Source organism: Capra hircus, chromosome 25, assembly GCF_001704415.2.
Source record: "Capra hircus breed San Clemente chromosome 25, ASM170441v1, whole genome shotgun sequence".
NCBI classification, from domain to species: Eukaryota; Metazoa; Chordata; class Mammalia; order Artiodactyla; family Bovidae; genus Capra; species Capra hircus.
In genome coordinates this window covers 1,105,849-1,124,013 of record NC_030832.1, presented here as the reverse complement: position 1 = coordinate 1,124,013, position 18,165 = coordinate 1,105,849, and the positions used below count along the sequence as shown (strand labels likewise).

General features: G+C 65.2%; 2 protein-coding genes across 8 annotated transcripts in view; one reads left to right on the top strand and one right to left on the bottom strand.

The window, feature by feature from the left end:
• The window catches only part of IFT140 (intraflagellar transport 140), a 55,631-nt gene that overhangs the window by 29,414 nt on the left and 8,052 nt on the right, over positions 1-18,165 (top strand). For all 7 annotated transcript variants that reach the window (XR_001917256.1, XM_018040466.1, XM_018040468.1 and 4 more), the window contains 7 exons: positions 15,519-15,696; positions 15,936-16,126; positions 16,366-16,461; positions 16,659-16,791; positions 16,944-17,087; positions 17,174-17,302; positions 17,377-17,559. Coding sequence is in view for 6 of the 7 variants with exons in the window: in XM_018040466.1 (XP_017895955.1) it covers positions 15,519-15,696; positions 15,936-16,126; positions 16,366-16,461; positions 16,659-16,791; positions 16,944-17,087; positions 17,174-17,302; positions 17,377-17,559 (1,054 nt within the window). In the remaining variant the exon portion in view is untranslated. The remainder of the gene's footprint in view (positions 1-15,518; positions 15,697-15,935; positions 16,127-16,365; positions 16,462-16,658; positions 16,792-16,943; positions 17,088-17,173; positions 17,303-17,376; positions 17,560-18,165) is intronic.
• Positions 984-15,186, bottom strand: TMEM204 (transmembrane protein 204). Its single transcript, XM_018040470.1, has 3 exons — positions 12,332-15,186; positions 8,364-8,519; positions 984-1,627 (listed from the first exon to the last, which is right to left on the bottom strand). The coding sequence occupies exons 1-3, from the start codon at positions 12,609-12,611 to the stop codon at positions 1,383-1,385; spliced, it is 681 nt and encodes a 226-aa protein (XP_017895959.1). The 5' UTR covers positions 12,612-15,186; the 3' UTR covers positions 984-1,382.

The window sequence follows — 18,165 nt, the reverse complement described above, 5'->3', positions numbered from 1 at the left end:
CGGGGAGTGCAGAGTGGCTGGCGGCACTTGCCGTTGGATAGAGGCTCCGCCGCAGGCCACGCGAGGCCACTGGGCCCCTGCATGCGAGGCCACTGGGCCCCTGCAGTGTGTGCCGTCGTGTGCGTGTGCGGAGCATTGCTGAGGCGGGGCTCTGAGCCGCTGGAGAGGAGGGGCGGCCCTGCGCGCCCCCGAGTGTGCCCCCGCCCCCGAGCTGCGCGGACTTCTCCGTCAGGCTAGACGTGCTTTGAAGCTGTCCTCCCCTGCTTTGTTTCTACCTAAAGCAACAGAGCGACCCATCCCTCCCTCTGACTAAAGAAATTCCTGGGGCAGCAGGGCCTTTGAGCCCCAGGCTGGTCACTGCTCATCTCCGGGAAGGGTGCAGCAGCCAAGCTAGACCTTTCTTAGCGTTCTTAGAGGGCCAGCCCTGGGGGGAGGTAGCAGAGCACTTAGCGCAGATGCCTCCCCGCCCCCGCCTGGCTTCCTGGGCCACACGATGCCAGCAGCGCCTCCCGCCGCCAGGGGGCGCGGCACCCGCGGCCCTCACAGATGTGGGCGGGCAGCTGCTGGCCTGAGGGTGCTGGCTGGTGTGAACCCCTGGGCTGCTGGTGCTCAGCGCGGGGAGTCGGGGATCCAGCCCAGCTGCCAACGGGGCTGTTGGCACCAGGCTGGGGCTGGGACAGAGGTCTGAAGCCACCAGTGGCGGGGTCCCAGCTCAGTGCGGTGAAAACTCTTCTGGGGAAAAAGCAAACCAACCTCTGAATTGTTTGAAGCCAATAGATGTCTCTCTCTTACTTGCCAACTGTGGACGTGCTATCATGAGGCCGGAGCTCAGGATCCGTAGGGAAGGGGACTTGTGAGTGAGGCGTGAGTGACCCCCAACCACGCTGCCCGGGACCTTCTCTGACGGTCAGCCTACAAAACTACAGGACTGGACCGATTCCTCACCACGTGGCAGTGTAGCAGGTAAAACACAAGCTTTAAGCCATGGTGAGAGGTTGGCATTTTATTTTAACTTAGAAGGATAATCAGGAGTAAATAGACCTCACTTACACCATGCTGTTGTAAAGCCGTGACCATCTGACTGTGAGTTCTGAGTCCCTAGAAGAAGGTCTGTGCAGGTCACAATCTTTCCCTGTGTTCTGTTTTATCAGAGTAGTTAGGGCCCAGGACGCCCCTCTCGGCAGATGCTGAATAAATTAACATGGGCCAGGGCCGAGCGCAAGGCCGTGCAGGAACGTGACGCGGGCCGCAGGGGAGGGTGCTGATGCCATGTGGTCAAGCCCCGTGTCCGTGGATAACGTGGTCAATGCGTGTGGTGTGTGTGTTCGAGTGGGGAGCAGTGCCCCACTTCCCAGATGGTCCCGAGGTGGAGGGGTTCACCCTCAGCATGGCGACTCCACATAGTCGTTGTCCAGCCCGCGGCGAAAGCGCGCGGTCAGGGATCGGCTGATGACGATCACGCGGGGAGCCGTGCAGTCCTCCCGCCGGTGCAGGACGTTCCAGATGAGCATGGCGGCGGCCAGGGTGGCCAGCAGGCAGGCGCCGATGTTCAGGTAGCATGACCAGGACAAGCTGGTGTAGGGTCCGATGCGGTAGAATGTCACCAGCCCGATGACCAGGACGAAACCTGCAGACGAAGCCTGGGGTGAAGCAGCCGCTGGAGGGCCCTGCTCCCCGCCCGGACTCCTCCGCCGACCCTGTCCCGCCCCATGCCCCACCTCTGGGTCGGCTGTGTTCAATGGGGCCCATGGGTCTGGTGGGGCGTCTGTCCCGGCCAGGCCCAGTCTTGGGGCTTAGGTGGTTCCTGAGCCCTGGCAGGTGTCTGGCCTCGGCCGCCGCTGCCCCCAGCAGAGGGGACACCAACACCCGCTTCCTCACCCCGAATGGCCCAGCAGTGACTCCGTGTGAGGTCCGCCAGGCCTGTAAATGCCTGATTCATTCAAAATGAAGGGAAACACATGTGTTTCCTACGTTGTACCTGGGAACAGCTCAGACTGGTGTGTGACTTAGTTGAATTCCCGTCCTTAAGAGTTCTCTTATTCCTAGCACACCGAGCAGGCAGGGGGCCCAGGAGCCGGGCTCCGGGTGTCTCCTCTGCCCTCCGAGCAGCTGCAGCTGGCTCTGGAGCATCCCTGCCCCGTCCCATCCCCCTCATCCCTGTCTTTCTTCAAATGATGCTGGGCTCAGGGTGGTGGGCGTCCAGGACTGCACAGCGCCCTGTGCGGCCTCGCCCCCCTCTGTCAGCTGTTCGTGTTGCCCCGTCATCACTGAAAGACATGGTTCTGTCTCTCAGGGCTCCACAGACTTATCTTTTGGTTCCTACGATAAGAAGACTGGGATTTTACACCCAGGGGCTGTGGGCTAAGCCAACAAGCACTGACGCTTGGGAGAGTTCAGGTCTGAGTCTGGGCCAGAAGCCCTGGTGACTAGGATGGGGGGAGAGGCAGCGGTCCTGCTGCTCAGGAAGCTGTCCAGAGCCTGCCCCTCCTCCCAGCCCTGGGTCATCAGCCCCGCGCCAGGTGGCCCCGGCAGCCCCTCTCCTGTGCCAACCAAGCTGAGTCTGTTTCAAAGGAACCGAACGTGCCTGATGAGGACAAAAGCCCTCGGGGATCCAGAGGGTCCAGATGGGACTCCCCACCCCTCCCAGACTGTCTCGGCCCCTGCCCTGGGCCCTGGCCAGCCAAGCCCGCCAAGTCCCTGCGCCATGACATCCGCACTCTGGTCCTGCCAGTCCCCCCCACCCGCTTTCCTCAGGAAACCAGGCCACGCACGAGCTGGGGTGGCCCCGGGGCAGAGGGTCGTCGCAGTGGTGCCCGTGCTCAGTTCTAATAGCCACATCCTGACTGGGTGTCGGGCGCAGGCTGGGCTTTTCTCGAAGCACAAGCGTTATGGTCTCGCCTTCTCTGCGCCTTCTGGAAAGTCTGGCTCAAACATCTGTGCTGCGTGGGTCACGTGCTCGGCAGCAGTGGCGCTGACAAGCCCTGTGCTCATTCTCCACGGCACTTGGTGGACCTTGTCACACCTGACACTGTCCATGCTCCCTTTCTGTTAGAAATAATGGGTTCTGTTTGTCATGCACACTGGCGGCAAGAAACTCCCGGCACTTCTGTGCCCGCCAGGACCGACAGCCACGCCCGCCGTCTCGTGCTGCCGGTTCTGTGTTCGTGACGGGAGGGGTTTGGGCCTGTGTTCTGTGAAACGAAGGCGGAAGCACTCTGTGTCCCCTTGTCACGGTGTCTGGCGCTTGTTGGGCCTTCTGTCAACAGGACTCAGAGAGCAGGGGATGGGGTGGGTGGCGAGTCAGCACGCCAGCCGTGTCGGGGGAGGGGAGCGGGGCGGGGGACTCCCCCAGCCTCTCCCTCCACAGTGCTCTGAGCCCGTTGCCCTGTCTTAGGGAAGCTTCGCCTGGCTCGTACATGTTGCACGAGGATCTGTTATGTGGTGGTGCCCATCCCCAGGGGGCGGGCGAAAGCACTGGGCCAGTCTCACGTGGGTGGCTTTGCATCACTGATGGACAAAGGACCTTGAATTCATAAGTGGAGGCCTGTGAGTTGTGAGACCCCGACCGGGACAGGCCTGGCTGAGACCAGGGCAGGGCACGCTGACGGGGCGTACACATGGCCCGGGGACCCGAGACCCACTGCCAGGACACGCCTGAGTAAGACCCTGCTTGTCACAGGTCGCAGGAAACACGACTGTGACCCAAGCCAGCAGCATCTGGAACACGGTCATCAGAGACGGAGCGCTGGGTGCGAGCCTCGGGTGCCCAGCTCCAGTGCTCGCTCCAGACGGGCTCAGCGGATGGGCAGCAACCACCAACGGGCCAGGGCAGCAAACGCAGGCTTCCCAGTGTCACGTGTGTGTCTTCAGCAGCTCATGCGTGTCTCCTGAGCCTTGTCTATGTAAGGTTCACAGGAGGACGTCTAGAAGGTTCTGGAAGTGCAGCTAACCTTTCCTTCTTCAACTAACGGGGGCTTCCTGGAGCGCGTCACGGCTCTGAGGACGTGACTTCCCACGGCTGCATGGTCGCCCCGCGGAGGCCGTAGAGGACACATGTCATCCCCGCTCGCGTCTCCCGCCCTAGGGACTTGACCGGGCCTCACGTCCGCCTTCACCGCACACGCTGCCCTCCCCCACTTTCCTGGTGCCGCGTCCTGTGTCCATCAGCTGGGGGCAGGCTGCCTCCGGTCCTCCTGTCCTGGCCCCTCAGTGCACAGCTGGACATCACCACCCCTTGATCCAGGGCCCCCCCGCCAAGGTGCAGCGCCCACCACATGGCATTTAGGACGAGGGGCTGGGCCTCTGATACCAGGACCCTGGGAGCCTCCAACGCTGAGAGGGCTGAAGAGCACGTCCTCTGTTTTGGAGGGAAGCAGGACAGGCGGCTACTCTGCTGCCATTTACTCAGCCCGTCACTTCCTCTGCAAGTTCACTGGAGATCTTCTTATGTTACCAGATGAAAGCAGTGTGAACTGGCGTGTGAACAGACAGCTCTGCACACACGGCTGCAAAGAGGCGGGGGCCAGGTGAGCGCAGCTTCTCGGAGGGATGCTTGTCAGTGGCCAGAGCAGGCCGAGCCCCACCTCTCGCGCTTTGTCTTGAGCAGCGTTCTCTGCTGTCCGCAGTGAGCCGTGCGGGTGGCTTTCTAGCAGGACGGCGCTCATCGCGTCCACCCTCGGCCAGCAGGGGCGGTGTGGCTGAGCAGACTCAGGCGCCGCAAGGACCGCGCTGCACCACGTGTGGGCAGTGGAAAGCCACAGGGACGTGAAGAGGTGGCAGCTGCTGCGCAGGCCGCGTGCACATCCTCCTGAAGGCAAACTGGCCGCTGACTTTGACGAGGTTCTGAAGCCAGGCCGTCCATCTCTCTCAGCCCGGGTCGAGGGCCCCTTGCTCCTGAGCATCTCCTGAGCCTTTTCCGTGATGTCAGTGAAGCGAGTCTAAGGGGAGAGTTGCAGTAAACCCACGTGGCATTGACTCCGTCCTCACAAGCTTATGTTCCAAAGCAAACAGCCCCTTCCTGTGGGCCAGCGGCTGGGGCAGCATGGTTCAGGCACCCTCTCCTCTCTTCCTTCCTGCCGGCTTCCTTGGGCTCCGCCAGCTGTCACAGGCCGTCCTCCGGAGTGGCCGTCCAGCCCACGCGGAGGCGTGGATGGAAACTGTGGGGCTGAGCCCTGAACTCGCACGGGCGCCTGCCGCGGGCCCACGGGCAGCACAGGCTGAGTCCCCGCATGTGGGGCCCTGAGGCTCAGCCGCAGGCGGGCTTCCAGCGCTGTGAGCAGCAGAGGGTGTGGACAAGTGCCGCCCCTCTCCCGCCCCCACCAACCAGGGGGAGTCCGGGAAAGGACACGGTCACAGGAGCAGCAGGGGCAGGAGACAGGAAAGCGAGCCGTCCGGCCTGAGCCAGGCGCTTGACTGGACAGCGCAGAAAGCGGTCTGCTGGTGCAAGGAGGTCCCCTCCAGCTCAGATGCCAGGGCAGCCACCATGTGTCACCTGGCTGAGCTTTGGGGACAGTAAAGTCAGCCTACTCCTCAGGTGTAGGGTAAGCGGCCCTTAGCGTGTTGGTAAGTTTTTCAACAACAAAAAAAAATCTCAGGATTTGCAGAAGTGAAGAGAGGAGGCCAGCAGACATGAAGCCCACACAGTCTGCGTAAATCCTGCCCTCGACCCCTGCGAGGTCTGAGGGGCTCGTGTCCGAGGAGGGGCCGGCCGGATGGCGTTGGCAGATGGCTGCCACGTGGCGCCCACTCCCCCCGCCCCCGTGCACAGCACTTTCATGGCGTGTTCAGCTCATGCGTGGGGGTGGACTAAGGGACGGCAAGGAATTTTTTCAACTTTAGGGGGAAAATGAAAATCACACTTGGAAGATTCTGCGAAGAAATTGGAAACCCTCTCGTGTGGCCTGAGTGCAGTAGAGCACAGCAGGTGAAATCACTGGCGGTCACTCTCTCTGGGGGTCCTCCCTGGCGTCTGAGACGGGGTCTCTTGGACTTGCAGCCCTGATCGAGGGGGAGTGGGAGTTGCCCTTTGACAGAGCCAGGGGCGGGCATCCCGTGCCCAGGGGACTGGTGCCTAGAGCAGCCGTGGGACCACCGGGAGAGCCACGGGGCGCCCTCCTGCCTCCTCCTGCTGGGGTGTTGCTCTCTGGCGGATCCCCATGCTCCCGCCTCCCGGGGAGCCACGAGCACCTTCTCTCCCCCGCCCACCCCCTGGCCCCACAGTGGGGACTCAAGGTTCCCTTGCATAACAGGTACCAGCAGGCATTTCCCCCTCCTGGGACAGGATATCCTGGCGCCCTTCAGTCTCTCTCTGACTGTTTAAAACAGACCAGAGCACAGGAAAAAACCTAACTCTAAAATTAGCTGCGTGATAGAAGAAAGCCCCAGCGCTGTGCTCTGTACTGTTTGTCAATGAAACAGTCTAAACAGGGCCAAGTGCATTTCCTCTCTGGGCACAGCAGCCCCGCGGGGGGTGACTGTCGGACGCGGGGCGGGGGCGGGGGCAGGGAGCCGGCCTGCGGAGGCAGGGCAACAGACCACGGAAGGACTGCAGGTGCCCTGCGGGCTCCTGGCTTTTTCCATCGGCCTCTGCCGGCCTGACGGGTTTGGGCAGAGCCCCGTCCTGCCTCCCAGAGGTGGTGCTGGCCTGGGGATGCCCAGGCGGGCAGTGCGCACCCCCTGTGCCCATCGTTGCAGGAGTGGTTTCAGTTAATGGGGGAGGGCTCCCTCGCTTCAGTTTTTTTGTGTGTTACTTGGAAACAATACAGTTTTGTTCTGAAACAAGAGTTTGCAGGAAGTAAGATGTCAGGTTTAACATCAAACCCACAGTACTCCAAATAAGTGTGTCAGGGACACTTCTTCCTAGGTGTGGTGTCACGCTCGGTCCTCCTGCAGGGAGGAGCCCCTTTCCCAGTCAAGAGCTGTTACTGTTATTCCTTTAACACCACTCGAATATCTGTCTTTAATCCAGCTTTTCCAATCACATTTCCAGAATCTCCCACTTCCTTCCTGAAGGGATGGAATTCCAGATGACCCCTCGTGGGGGAAGGGGGCTCTCAGCAAGGTGCGGACCCACAGCCCCAAGCTCAGCCGGGGCCACCTGTGGAACAGTCCTGGAGGAGGGAGGGGGCAGCGGTCCCAGGCCCCAGAATCCCCGTTCGCGGGTGACCACAGGTGCGGACACAGCCCTGTTCTCCCAACACCTACTGTGCGTCCTCCTGGGCCTCGCGGCGCCCCGGGCTGCCTGGCCCCAGGGAAGTGACCAGCCGAGGGTTGCGCCGCCCTGTGAATAGGGCCCGTTTCCGAGTCCCACCCGGCACTTCCCAGCATGAGTGCTGCCAGCTGTCAGCCGCATTCTGGAAACTGCGCTTCTCCAGGAAGTGGGGGGGACGGGGTCCATCGTCCCCGTGATTCACTCATACTTCCTGCTCCCCCACAGGGCTGGGCTGCAGCCTCACCGCTGGGCGCTGCTTCTCCCCCGAGCCGGATGCCTGGCCCCCCGCCCCTGTCCTGTCAGCCGCCCACCTGCCCTTCACCGTGGGCAGCAGGAACCTGAAAGCCCAGGGTCCCATGATGGTTAAACCTGGGCCAACAAGACAGGCTGGGGGCAGGGTGGGGGGACCTCAGCATGGGCATTCCCCCCACCCCCACTCCCGGGGCACACACGGGTGGGCGGCTTCGGGGCTTCCTGGCCACTGCACAGCCTCCCTGGCCAGGCCCGTTCATCACCCATGGGGCCGTTGCTCTTGTCCTCGGAAGCTGGCAATGGCCAGGCCCTGCCCCATCCGCATCATCCCCAGAGCAAGGCGGCTTCTGGACTGTTCACTGAGGGCCTGCGGCCTCGCCCCTCTCCCCAGCATCGCCCCCCACCATGCTCGTCTGACCCCAGCTGAGCCCAACCCCAAGCCTATAGATCGCCGGCTGGGAACCACATGCACGCCCAGAACTCCCTGCCTGCTGACTGTTAGCCAGGAAGGCCACAGGGCTCAGAAGGGCACCCGCCTCTGTCCATGTGCCCACGTGCCCATGGCAGGCTGCGGCAGCCTCGCTGGAGGAGCGTGAACCCAGGTCACCTGCCACCGTGGCTGCAGAGGGGCAAAGAAACAGCAGGTGCCAGAGACTTTGAAAAGCCAAGCAAGTCACCCAGGTGTCGAGTGTGGGCACCTCGCCTTAGACAGCGGGAAGGGCCGGGAGGCCTCGGACAGACAGACACTAACCCCTCAAGTTGCACCGCAGCCCCCCCACCACCACTGTGCGTATTTCTGTCCAGCTGCTGCCCACAGTGACGGGTGGGCGGAAGGGTGAGCTGTGGGGGCCACTGTGACTTTAGAAGCCACCGCTGACCTGCCGCCCTGCCAAGTACTCACTCGCCAACTGGAACGCGGCAGCCATGGCCTCCTCCCAGCAATGGGCGTCGGGCGACAGAAGGGGCAGGCCCGTCAGCCCCAGCACGAAGGTGAGCTGGCCGGCCGCCAGCGCCGCCGTGGCGACCAGGTTGCAGGCTCGCATCATGTCGAACTGCACTGCGGGGTGGGAGGGAGAGGAGCAGCGGTCAGTACGGTCGGCACCAGCCAGGCTGCTCAGGCCGGGCTCCCTGCCTACCTGGGGCTCCTCCCTCCATCTCCCCGAGTCTCACAACCCCCTCCCCAGCTCCCACCCACCTGTACCCCGGACCCTGGTCCCTGAACGAGACGCACAGGATGTGCACGGGGAGCAGCCTGGGGCTCGGACCACAGAGGTGGGGACTGGGTGGTGTCATCGAGAGGCCCATCGGGGGAGATACCGTCCCACCCGCATGCTGGACAGCAGAGCCCTCAGCTGTTAAGGCTTCCCCTTCCCGTGGTCCTTCCAGAGTGTAAAAGCCCCTGCCCTGGGGCCTCAGATGCAGCACGCTATGGGCAGGCGGCGTTCTCCATTAGTGCATGGGGTCAGCTGTGCCGCTTCCCACCAGAGGATCACTCCTCCTGCCCGGGGGCCTCAAGCGGCTCGCTCCCAGCCCCTCTTCTGCCTTTCAGAGATCGAGAGGTCTCGCCCTTCCCAGGTCCCAGGCCTGTACTGTGCAGCTGTTCAGGGCTGCGGGCACCCCACACTCTGGACAGACGTGGGAACAGCCCTGGGGTGAGCAGGTGGACTGGTGCCCAGCACCGAGGGCCCAGGAGCACTCCCAGACAGATGGACGGACAGATGGCTCCTTTGCCTGACGCTCTAGCTCGCAGCTCTTGGGCCCCTGCCTCACTGTCCTGGGTTCTGTATTCATCAGAGCGACCACAAGATGTGGCCGCGGTCTCTGGGAACCCTGACCTTTAAAGGGAGGAGCAGGAGAGCTCAGGGCAGGCCCCAGGAGCCCAACATCCCCACGCAGGCTCAGGCCCCTGGCCTCCCCACACTGGGCGGCAGGGCAGCGGATCTCGTGATCTGTGGGAACCCTCCTGGCTGCTCGCGAGGGCTTCCCGGGTCCGCTGACCGCACACGGGAGCAGGAGGCCACACGGTTCCCCCGTCAGCACAGGGCTCGGCCACTCGCCGGCTTTCCTGGGGAGGCTGCTCATCGCGCTCTTTCTGCCTTTTCACCTGGACTCTCTGCAACCACGTTTACCCTTCAGATGACTATATCCTACGGGAAGGCCCTACTGCTCTAAGAGATCATGAGTTTGGAGGTAGAAGTGGAGACGAGGGCTGCTGAGGGTGATGGGATGCTCAGAGCACGAGTGTGGGGTCCACCTGAGCCCAGGAAAGTCCTCTTGGTCCCGGGGCTCAGCCTCGGATACGCACGGACTGGCTGGCCGTGCCGGGAGCGTCCACGCTGCAGGGTGTGGGTCCCAGCGCAGCGAGGCCCTGAGCCCGCCCACCCTGGCCCGAGTGGGGCCTCCCGAGTCAGTGGGGGCTGGAGGGACCGAGGCACGGCCTCGCCCCTCGACCCCGTCCCCCTCCAGCCTCCCGGGCGGACGTGTCCTGCCGGTGTCCCCTGAGCCCAGGCAAGGCAGGTCTTCGCACTTGCGCGCGCAGCCTGGGCAGTGGCTCGGTTTGGAGGAGCCGTGAAGGAGAAGCTCGAGACTGGACACACGTTTATTCATGTCCCCTCTGGTTCCGGGAAAAGACAGGATTGTGTCAGGGCCTGACAGAGTGTCCAACACGTGGAAAGATGAAAAGCGGCAGAGAGAACGGGGATCGGAAAACAAGACCGATCCCCCCCCACACACCCCCGCCTGATCAGTGTCGAAAGTCAGGGCTGCAGCACGTGCTAAACCAGCGACGTGGCGAGGGGCCCTGTGCTCTGGGATGGGACCTATGTGACGGGGGGCCGGCTGGGGGCCTGATCCAGAGCTCAGGACACCCTGACCAGAGCTTGCCCCTCGGGGGATGGCAGAGTTGGCCCCACGCGCCTAGCAGCTCTGGCTGGGCTCCGCAGGCATTGCCAGGACGCGGGCACAGAGCCGGCGGGAGGGTGGCCGCTGTCCTCAAGGGGTGCCCTGGGCACCTATGTGGGGTCTGGGACCTCCAGGTTGGCCTGGCTCTGGACGGAGTGGCACGGGGCCCAGGGTGTCCAAACGGAGATGATCTCACGGTCGAGGCCGCCCCCTTCTCTCGTTCCTGGCTCAGCAGGAGGCTGGACCATCAGGCAAAGCCTGGGATGGGGTTTTGCTGGGAGCTGCTGATTGGATTGACAGGGACAGGCCCAGAAAAAGACCAGATGCCCCCTGCCTCTCGGGACACCGCAGGGCAGCAGCGCTCTGTCACGGGGAGCTGGTGAGAAGGGTGTCAGCGCCTCTTCCTGGTGGCAGCTCACGCGTGAGCAGCTGCATTGACTGCCCCCTTTGGGGAAAACATCTGATGCTCGGGGCGTCGTTAAGGACCAGCTGCTGCAAGTGCGCAGTAACGGAGGAGGGCGTTCTAAGAGCTGTTCGGGGGCCTCTCAGGCGGTGGCCAGGTGGGACAGTGAGTGATGGCAGCTGCTCAGGACTAGCGGCGGGGCAGCCGTGGGGGTCCAGGGCAGGCTGCAGCCTGGCTCAGCAAGGGGGTGAGTGGGATGCCTACAGTGGGCACCTGCGTGGTGGTGTTGGAGGCTGTGGCAGGTGGCCTGAGCCCCAGGAGGCAGGGGAGTCTGTAGGGGAGCACAGGGCCCCTAGGGGTCAGGCAGACGTGGCCTGCACCGAGCCCACGCTGGAGCCCCGGTCCCTGGCTCTCACTGCCCCTCAGCACAGATCCAGAACCCAGAGCGGACCCCCCCCCCACGACCAGCAGGTCCTGGATCCCCAAGTTCAGAGGACCTGCCGGCGTCCCGCAGGCCCTGGTCTGAGAGCTCACGGGACAGGCCGACTCCTCCAGGCTCTGCCCGCGTTAAGGGAGGCTGTGGCACACTGCTTATGAAGGGCAGGGGGCTGGCGGACAGGCCTCTCCCCATGGGACACCCCCCAGCTGTGCGGTGAGGGTTCTGCTTGCAGAGACGGGGAGGCGTCCCCTCAGGGGCTCGTGGGGCCCCTGCGCCTCCCACAGCCTCCGTCTCTGCCTGCCAAGTGGAGACAACGGCCTCCGGCCAGCTCCCAAGGGGGCCCAGACCCGGGCGCCCAGCCAGCTGGGGGCAGTCGGGCCTGTGCCGGCCGAAGCCCTGCTGGAGCTGCATTCTCCCGGGAGGAGAGTTGCCTTCAGAAGAGGGAGGAGGCTGTGCATTGGGGCCTGTCCGCAGCCGTCACGGGCTGTCCCTAGCCTGGGTGGTGGCCTTTCCCATTGGCCGCCGGTACCCCGGGTCCGCACGCTCAGTGTCAGGTGGCTTCGTGTGCCTAGACCTTCCCTCGTGAATGCTCAAACCCGACCCCGCTTTCAAAGTCAAGTTCCCACCTTCCAGACCCCGTGCGGGACGTGACCAACCAGACAGGACCGCTGGGGGCAGTAGGGGCAGCCAGGGCCCTGGGCTCCTCCCCATCCTCCGCAGACCTCAGTCTGCCAGTCTCTCCTGGGCCGCCCACCTCCAGCCAGCCCCCCATGGGTCTCCCTCACCTCTGCCCACAGCCCGAAGGACCCTGACGACTGTGGAACGAAGTCCAAACCCAGCCGCGTGTTTTACGCTCCTTGTTTATTTCACTCATTAGCAATCTTTATGTTCCACCAGGAAAAATGCGCTTTCCTTGCTTCGATTACTGTATCCGTCCCCCAGCTATGCATAATGGCAGAGAAAAGCGCCCTCCTGCACAGGAAGAATTCTGTCCCAAAGGAGCCAGGGCAGGGTGGGCGTGGAGCCTGGGGCGCGCCCGGGTCCCCAGGAGCGCCTCTCCCCTCAGCCGGCGTGCCCCGTGCATGGCCAGCCATTCTAAAGGAGGCGGTGACACAAAGCAACTCACGTTTGACGGTGCCTCGCGACTCCTGGAAGCCGGCTGCCTCGGAGCCCCAGCCCAGGGCCTCGCAGTCACGAGCGTCGGCCGGCCCCGGCCTGGCCCCCGGGCCGGGCACCCCCCGGGGCCGCTCCGCCAGCCAGCAGGCCCGCCAGAGCCCCACGCTGCGCCTCCGGCCGTCCTCCAGCGTCTGGTACACCCAGTTGGGAGTGAAGGCCGCCGCGTTGTTGAGGACGAGAGAGACCAGAGCCACCAGCACGGCTGTGGCCACCACTTTCCGGACGGTCATCGCGGCCGCGGTGCCGTCTCGCGTCGTGGAGAGAGTCCCAGCCGCGGTCGGTCAGCGTGTCAGCGGGGCTGGCTAGAGGACATCCCCACTCATGCTCGGCGGCGGCGGCGGGAAGGCCCGGGCGGCAGGTGCGAGGGCGCCCGCCTCGCGGGCCCCTTACCCGGCCTCCTGCACCTGGAGCAGCGCCAGGCCTGCGCCGAGGCCAGGGCCTCCCATCCCGGGGGGCACACAGAGGCAGCAGCGAGAGCCCCGAGTCCTGAGTGCGCCGTCTTCCTGGGGGGCGGAGGCTGCGGCGAGCAGAAACCCGCAGGCAGGTGAGGCGGGAGAGCGCGGGGCTGGCCGCTCTCGGGACCAGAGCGGGGCAGGCGTGGAGCCGGGCGGCAGGGAGCAGCGGGCGGCGGGTCTGAGCCCCTGCCGGCGCCTCTGCCGCAGAGCAGCTGGGCCTGGAGAGCAGACGGCAGAGGAGGCGCGTGTGTGTGAGTGTGCCTCGCGCCTGCGTCTTCCCCGTCTCTCGGCAGGGAGGAAATGGTTGTTTTTGAGGCTGTTTTTGGAGAGCTGGAGGGCGTAGCCAACTGTAACAAATAGCGGCCAGACGCCCACAGGATGTGTTTCCTGATGGGAAAAGCAGGGGCCTCTTCAGGAGGCCTCCGAGACCCTCCCCCGCACCCCACCTTCCCTGGGAGCGCCACGCGCCCGCCTGCCGCCCTCGGGCCCGCTGTCTGTCTGGCCCCAGTGGATGGTGCGGGTGGGGGCCAGTCGCCCACCCTGGGCACAGGGTGTCCCCCCACCGTCAGCCGCTCCCCCCGCATGTGGGTGCACAGGCAGGCTGGCATGCTGGGGGGCCCCGGACGCCCCCACCTCCCAGCTGAGACCCTCGGCCACACTCGGAGATCCCCTCCCAGAGCAGGCGTCGTCCGTGTGCAGGAGGGGGTTGTGGGTGAGCTGAGCGCCCAGCAAAGCCCGAGTGAGGGCTGGGCCGCGTCTGCTGCCAACGCTGACGGGCCCAAGCAGTCTGCCGGTCCCACGGGGGGGCGCCCTGTCCTGCGCCCCGGAAACCGTCAGCCTGCTGGGCTCTCAGACCTCACTCAGCCCGGCCTGCCCGTGCTGACTCCCAGCGGGGCCGGGTCAGCTCCTGAAGGCCCCGCCCGCTCTGGGTCCGCCTTGCAGGGCCGCCAAGCTTACATTCCTGAGAGGCAGGGCCCGTCAGCTCCCAGCAGATTTTTGCCTCTTCTGGGTTTTTCCCACCAGGGCTCGTAGCAGATGTGCTCGCTGAGTTCTCATCACTTCTCTCTTTCCGGGGCCAGAGGCGAGGCTGACCCCTGCTCCACCAGCCACGCCGCGTCTGGGGGGTGCTGCCTGTCCTACACCTTCCTCGCAGCGTCAGCTCCGACCCTGCGGAGGGGCACCCTTACAAGGGGGCCGCGGGCTGGGGTCCCTGCACACACAGTGCAGTCACTCACCTCAGAAGGAGGTTTTCCCGATAACCTCTGGCAGCAGAGCATTGCCTTCCCTGCTTACTTAAGTCTCTCTTCCTGAGCCAGTCTTCACGTGGGTCTCTTCCGCTGGACAGCAGGCAGTGGTTTCAAGAATGGCAGCCCCTGTTGTCTTCCCGGGTGGGGCAGGCTGCAGGCCCCATCAGCCACCTGGGCTCCTGTGGGCCAGCGGGCCGGCGCCTTCCCAGCCCCCAGCCTCGGGCGGAGGGGACAGCTGGGACGGGGCCAGTGGCCGGCCTAGGAGCAGACCTGAGTCAGGAGTGACCTCGCCCTCCGAGGGTCCCCTCGTCCTTTGAGCACTGCCCCCCACGAGCCGGGCCTTCAGCTGCCCCCCAAAGGCCTCCCCGCTCCTGCACACGGACTCACAGGAGTGTAACCTTAAAGCAGGGACGCACGGCAGAAGCGCAGTGCCGTGTGTGCCGCTGGGCGGACGTGAAGCTGTCGTCCACCGTGGCCTCGTCCACCGGGGTCTCCACAGGGCAGCCCGGGAGGAGGGGCCTCGGCGGGTGCTGGGAGCTTCTGCGGGGCCCGGGCTTCCTGGAGTCGGGTGCTGGGAGCCTGCCTGCCCCTTATGTTGAGGGTACAGTCCACATGCGGGCCTGGGCAGCAGGGAGTTTGCACTGTCAGACAGGCACTGGGTGGGTGTCCATGTGGCCTGTCCATCGGGTGCACGGACCCCAGGGCCCACACAGGGTGAAGCTGCCGTCGGAGGGACCAGCTTGCGGGGACGGCCCTTCCCACAGGCTTTTCCCAGCCCGGCTTGGTGGCAGGGTAGGTCCACCAGCCGCTCACGTCCCAGGAGTTACTGGTCTGTGCTCCTCGGAGCCATGGGGTCTTCTGGGCGTGGAGCACCCTCCCTCCCACCAGCCTCATTTCTCGTTTCTCGGGGAGGCCTGACCTGCTGGGGTGGGAGGGAGAGAGATGCCAGAAACCTCCGAAAGAGAAAGACCCCCGCCCCGAGCCTGTCCCGGAGGGTCAGAGGGCGGCTCTGCAGGCCGGCCCCCAGGGCCCTCACCCCCACCTCTCATCCCCAACTTCCTGGCTGACCCAGGGGCTCTGTGGGAGGATGCGGGGCCACTAGGAGCCCAGCCTGGGATGGAGGTGGTGGGGGGGGCAGGTGTGCTCTGAGGGGCGCAGCGGGGCTGGCAGCCTGTGCCGGATGCCCCTAGTCTTCGTGGGAGGGTGGCAGAGGGGAGCCTGGGTGAGGGGCAGGGTCCCAGCTGCGGACCAGGCGGCAGGGCTGTCATTGCGTCCTCGGGAGGGCCCATGGGCCCCAGCTTGCCGGGCCGTTCTGTGGGTGAAGCCGTGGGGCTCGCATGTGGCCCCCTCCTCGGGGACCGTGTGCCTGGCCAGGTCCCCGCGTTGCCTGGCACGAGGGATGGCTGCTCACCGAGCCCCGTGTCCTCCACTGCAGCCAGGCCGTCTGGGAGAACATGGCGCGCATGTGCGTGAAGACGCAGCGGCTGGACGTGGCCAGGGTGTGCCTGGGGCACATGGGCCACGCCCGGGGGGCCCGAGCGCTGCGCGAGGCCCAGCGGGAGCCAGAGCCAGAGGCCAGGGTGGCCATGCTGGCTGTGCAGCTGGGCATGTTGGTGAGTGGCACGCCCCTCACGCGGGCCTGCTCCCTGCCCGTGTGGGCTTACCTGGGTCAGGTCGCAGGGAGCAGGAAAGCCCTCGGGCAAGCTGAGGCCGTAACGGGGGGCGGGGTGAGGGAGTGGACACCCCCGGTTCTGACGGGATCCATCAGCCCCTCGGCGATGTGGGGGTCAGACCCTAGCTGACAGGCTGGCTCCCCGCACCCCAGAGTGTCCACACCCCACTGTTCCTGCAGGAGGACGCGGAGCAGCTCTACAGGAGGTGTGGGCGCTACGACCTCCTCAACCGCCTGCTGCAGGCCTCAGGCCAGTGGCAGAGGGCCATCGAGGTGGCCGAGCGCCACGACCGCGTGCACCTGCGCACCACCTACTACAACTACGCCCGGCACCTGGAGGCCAGCGGGGACTGCAGCCTGGCCCTCGGCTAGTGAGCTGCCCCGAGGGGTCCAAGGCTCTCCAGGGAGGTGCACCTGAGCCCTGGGCTCTAGGGGGGCTGCCGGGCTCGGCCGGCTGTGTGCGTGGGCCCTGTCGGGCCTGGGCCCCCACCGGGCAGAGTGCTGGTGGGGCCTGCAGGCGGGAGCACGGCTGCAGAGCACGGGAGGCAGTCCTCAGGTCCCCAGGGCTGAGCCTGGGCAGGGGTGAGTGGCGCCGTCTCTCCTCCCGCAGCTACGAGAAGTCGGACACGCACCGCTTTGAGGTGCCGCGGATGCTGGTGGAGGACCTGCAGGCTCTGGGGCTGTACGTCAACAAGATGAAGGACATGTGAGTGCCCGCCCGCGGGGCCTCCCGCCGGAGCCTTCTGTGCGATGGCGTGGAGCGTCCCAGCCCCTCCAGGTTGGACCCCAGGAGGCCAGGAGGGGGCATCCCCGGGACCTCACTCAGGCTCGGCCGCCCGGCATCCCATCTCCTGGCTGCTGTGGGCCGGAGCAGAGGGCCTGAGGAGAGGTGTGGCTCCGCAGGACGCTGTGGCGGTGGTGGGCCCAGTACCTGGAGAGCCAGGCCAAGATGGACGCGGCGCTGCACTACTACGAGCTGGCCCAGGACTACTTCTCCCTGGTCCGCGTCCACTGCTTCCAGGGCAACATCCAGCGGGTGGGTGCCCCGACCGGGTCGGGCCAGGGGGACACGGGAGTGCCAAGGGAGGGGGCTGGGTGCTCCGGGGGAGGGGGCCAGTGCACGGGGAAGAGGGGTCCCGCCGGAGCAGGGCAGGCTGGACGTGAGGCCACCGTCCCTGGTGTCTCTAGGCCGCCGAGATAGCCAGCGAGACCGGGAACTGGGCGGCCTCCTACCACCTGGCCCGGCAGTACGAGAGCCAGAATGAGGTGCGGCAGGCCGTGCACTTCTACACGCGTGCCCAGGCCTTCAACAACGCCATCCGCCTGTGCAAGGTGGGCACCCCTGCTTCCTCTCCAGGGTCCCGTTCCAGGGGAGACCCTCCTTCCAGGAGGTCCACACCACGTCTGTGCCCCCACAGGAGCATGGCCTGGACGACCAGCTCATGAACCTGGCCCTGCTGAGCTCCCCTGAGGACATGCTGGAGGCCGCGCGCTACTACGAGGAGAGGGGCGAGCAGATGGACCGGGCGGTCATGCTGTACCACAAGGTGAGGCCGCCCCGCCTGGCCCGGCCTGGCCCAGAAGCGCCCGGCTGGCACACTCATAGCCCCGCCGTCCACAGGCCGGCCACTTCTCCAAGGCCCTGGAGCTGGCCTTTGCCACCCAGCAGTTTGCGGCCCTACAGCTGGTGGCAGAGGACCTGGACGAAAAGTCGGACCCCGCCCTCCTGGCCCGTTGCTCCGACTTCTTCCTGGAGCATGGTCAGTACGAGAAGGCTGTGGAGCTGCTGCTGGCCGCCAAGAAGGTACGGCTGTAGACGCAGGCCTGCTCCCCAGGAGGGCGCAGCACAGCGGCTGCTCTGGGGTGCAGGCCCCGCTTGAGGGACTCGCCGCTCTTTCCCAGCACGCAGACCACGGAAGGTCCTGCCGCGGGGCTCCTGGGTGTGCAGCTCGGGGGCATCCACAGTGCCTGTCATCCCCAGGACTCTGTCCCCCTCAGCCCAGCACGTGCACCTCTTTCCTGTCTCCCTGTGTCTGACAGCACACTCACACACGTGAGTGGCGTGTGCACAAGGCCCGCACCAGCAGGCCCACCATCCATGTCTGGGCAGCACGCCTGCCAGGCTCCCTGTGCAGCCTCTGCAGGGGATGTCCCCCGCCAGGTCACACTGCGCTTTCTTCCCGAGAATCTTTCTCAAGTGAAAAATAGAAAATTTTTCTTGAAAATTTTTTTAAGAAAAAAGTAACTAAACCCCCTACTCTGAAAACTTGAATTGAGGTAGGTTGATCTGTGGTCTCTTCTCCCATGATGAACATACCTTCCTTCCCAGCGGTGTTTCCTCGGCTCTTCTAGAGCGTCCGCAGGGAGAGATCCCCTGCCGCCTCCTGGCTGTGCTGCTCCCCCAACCCAG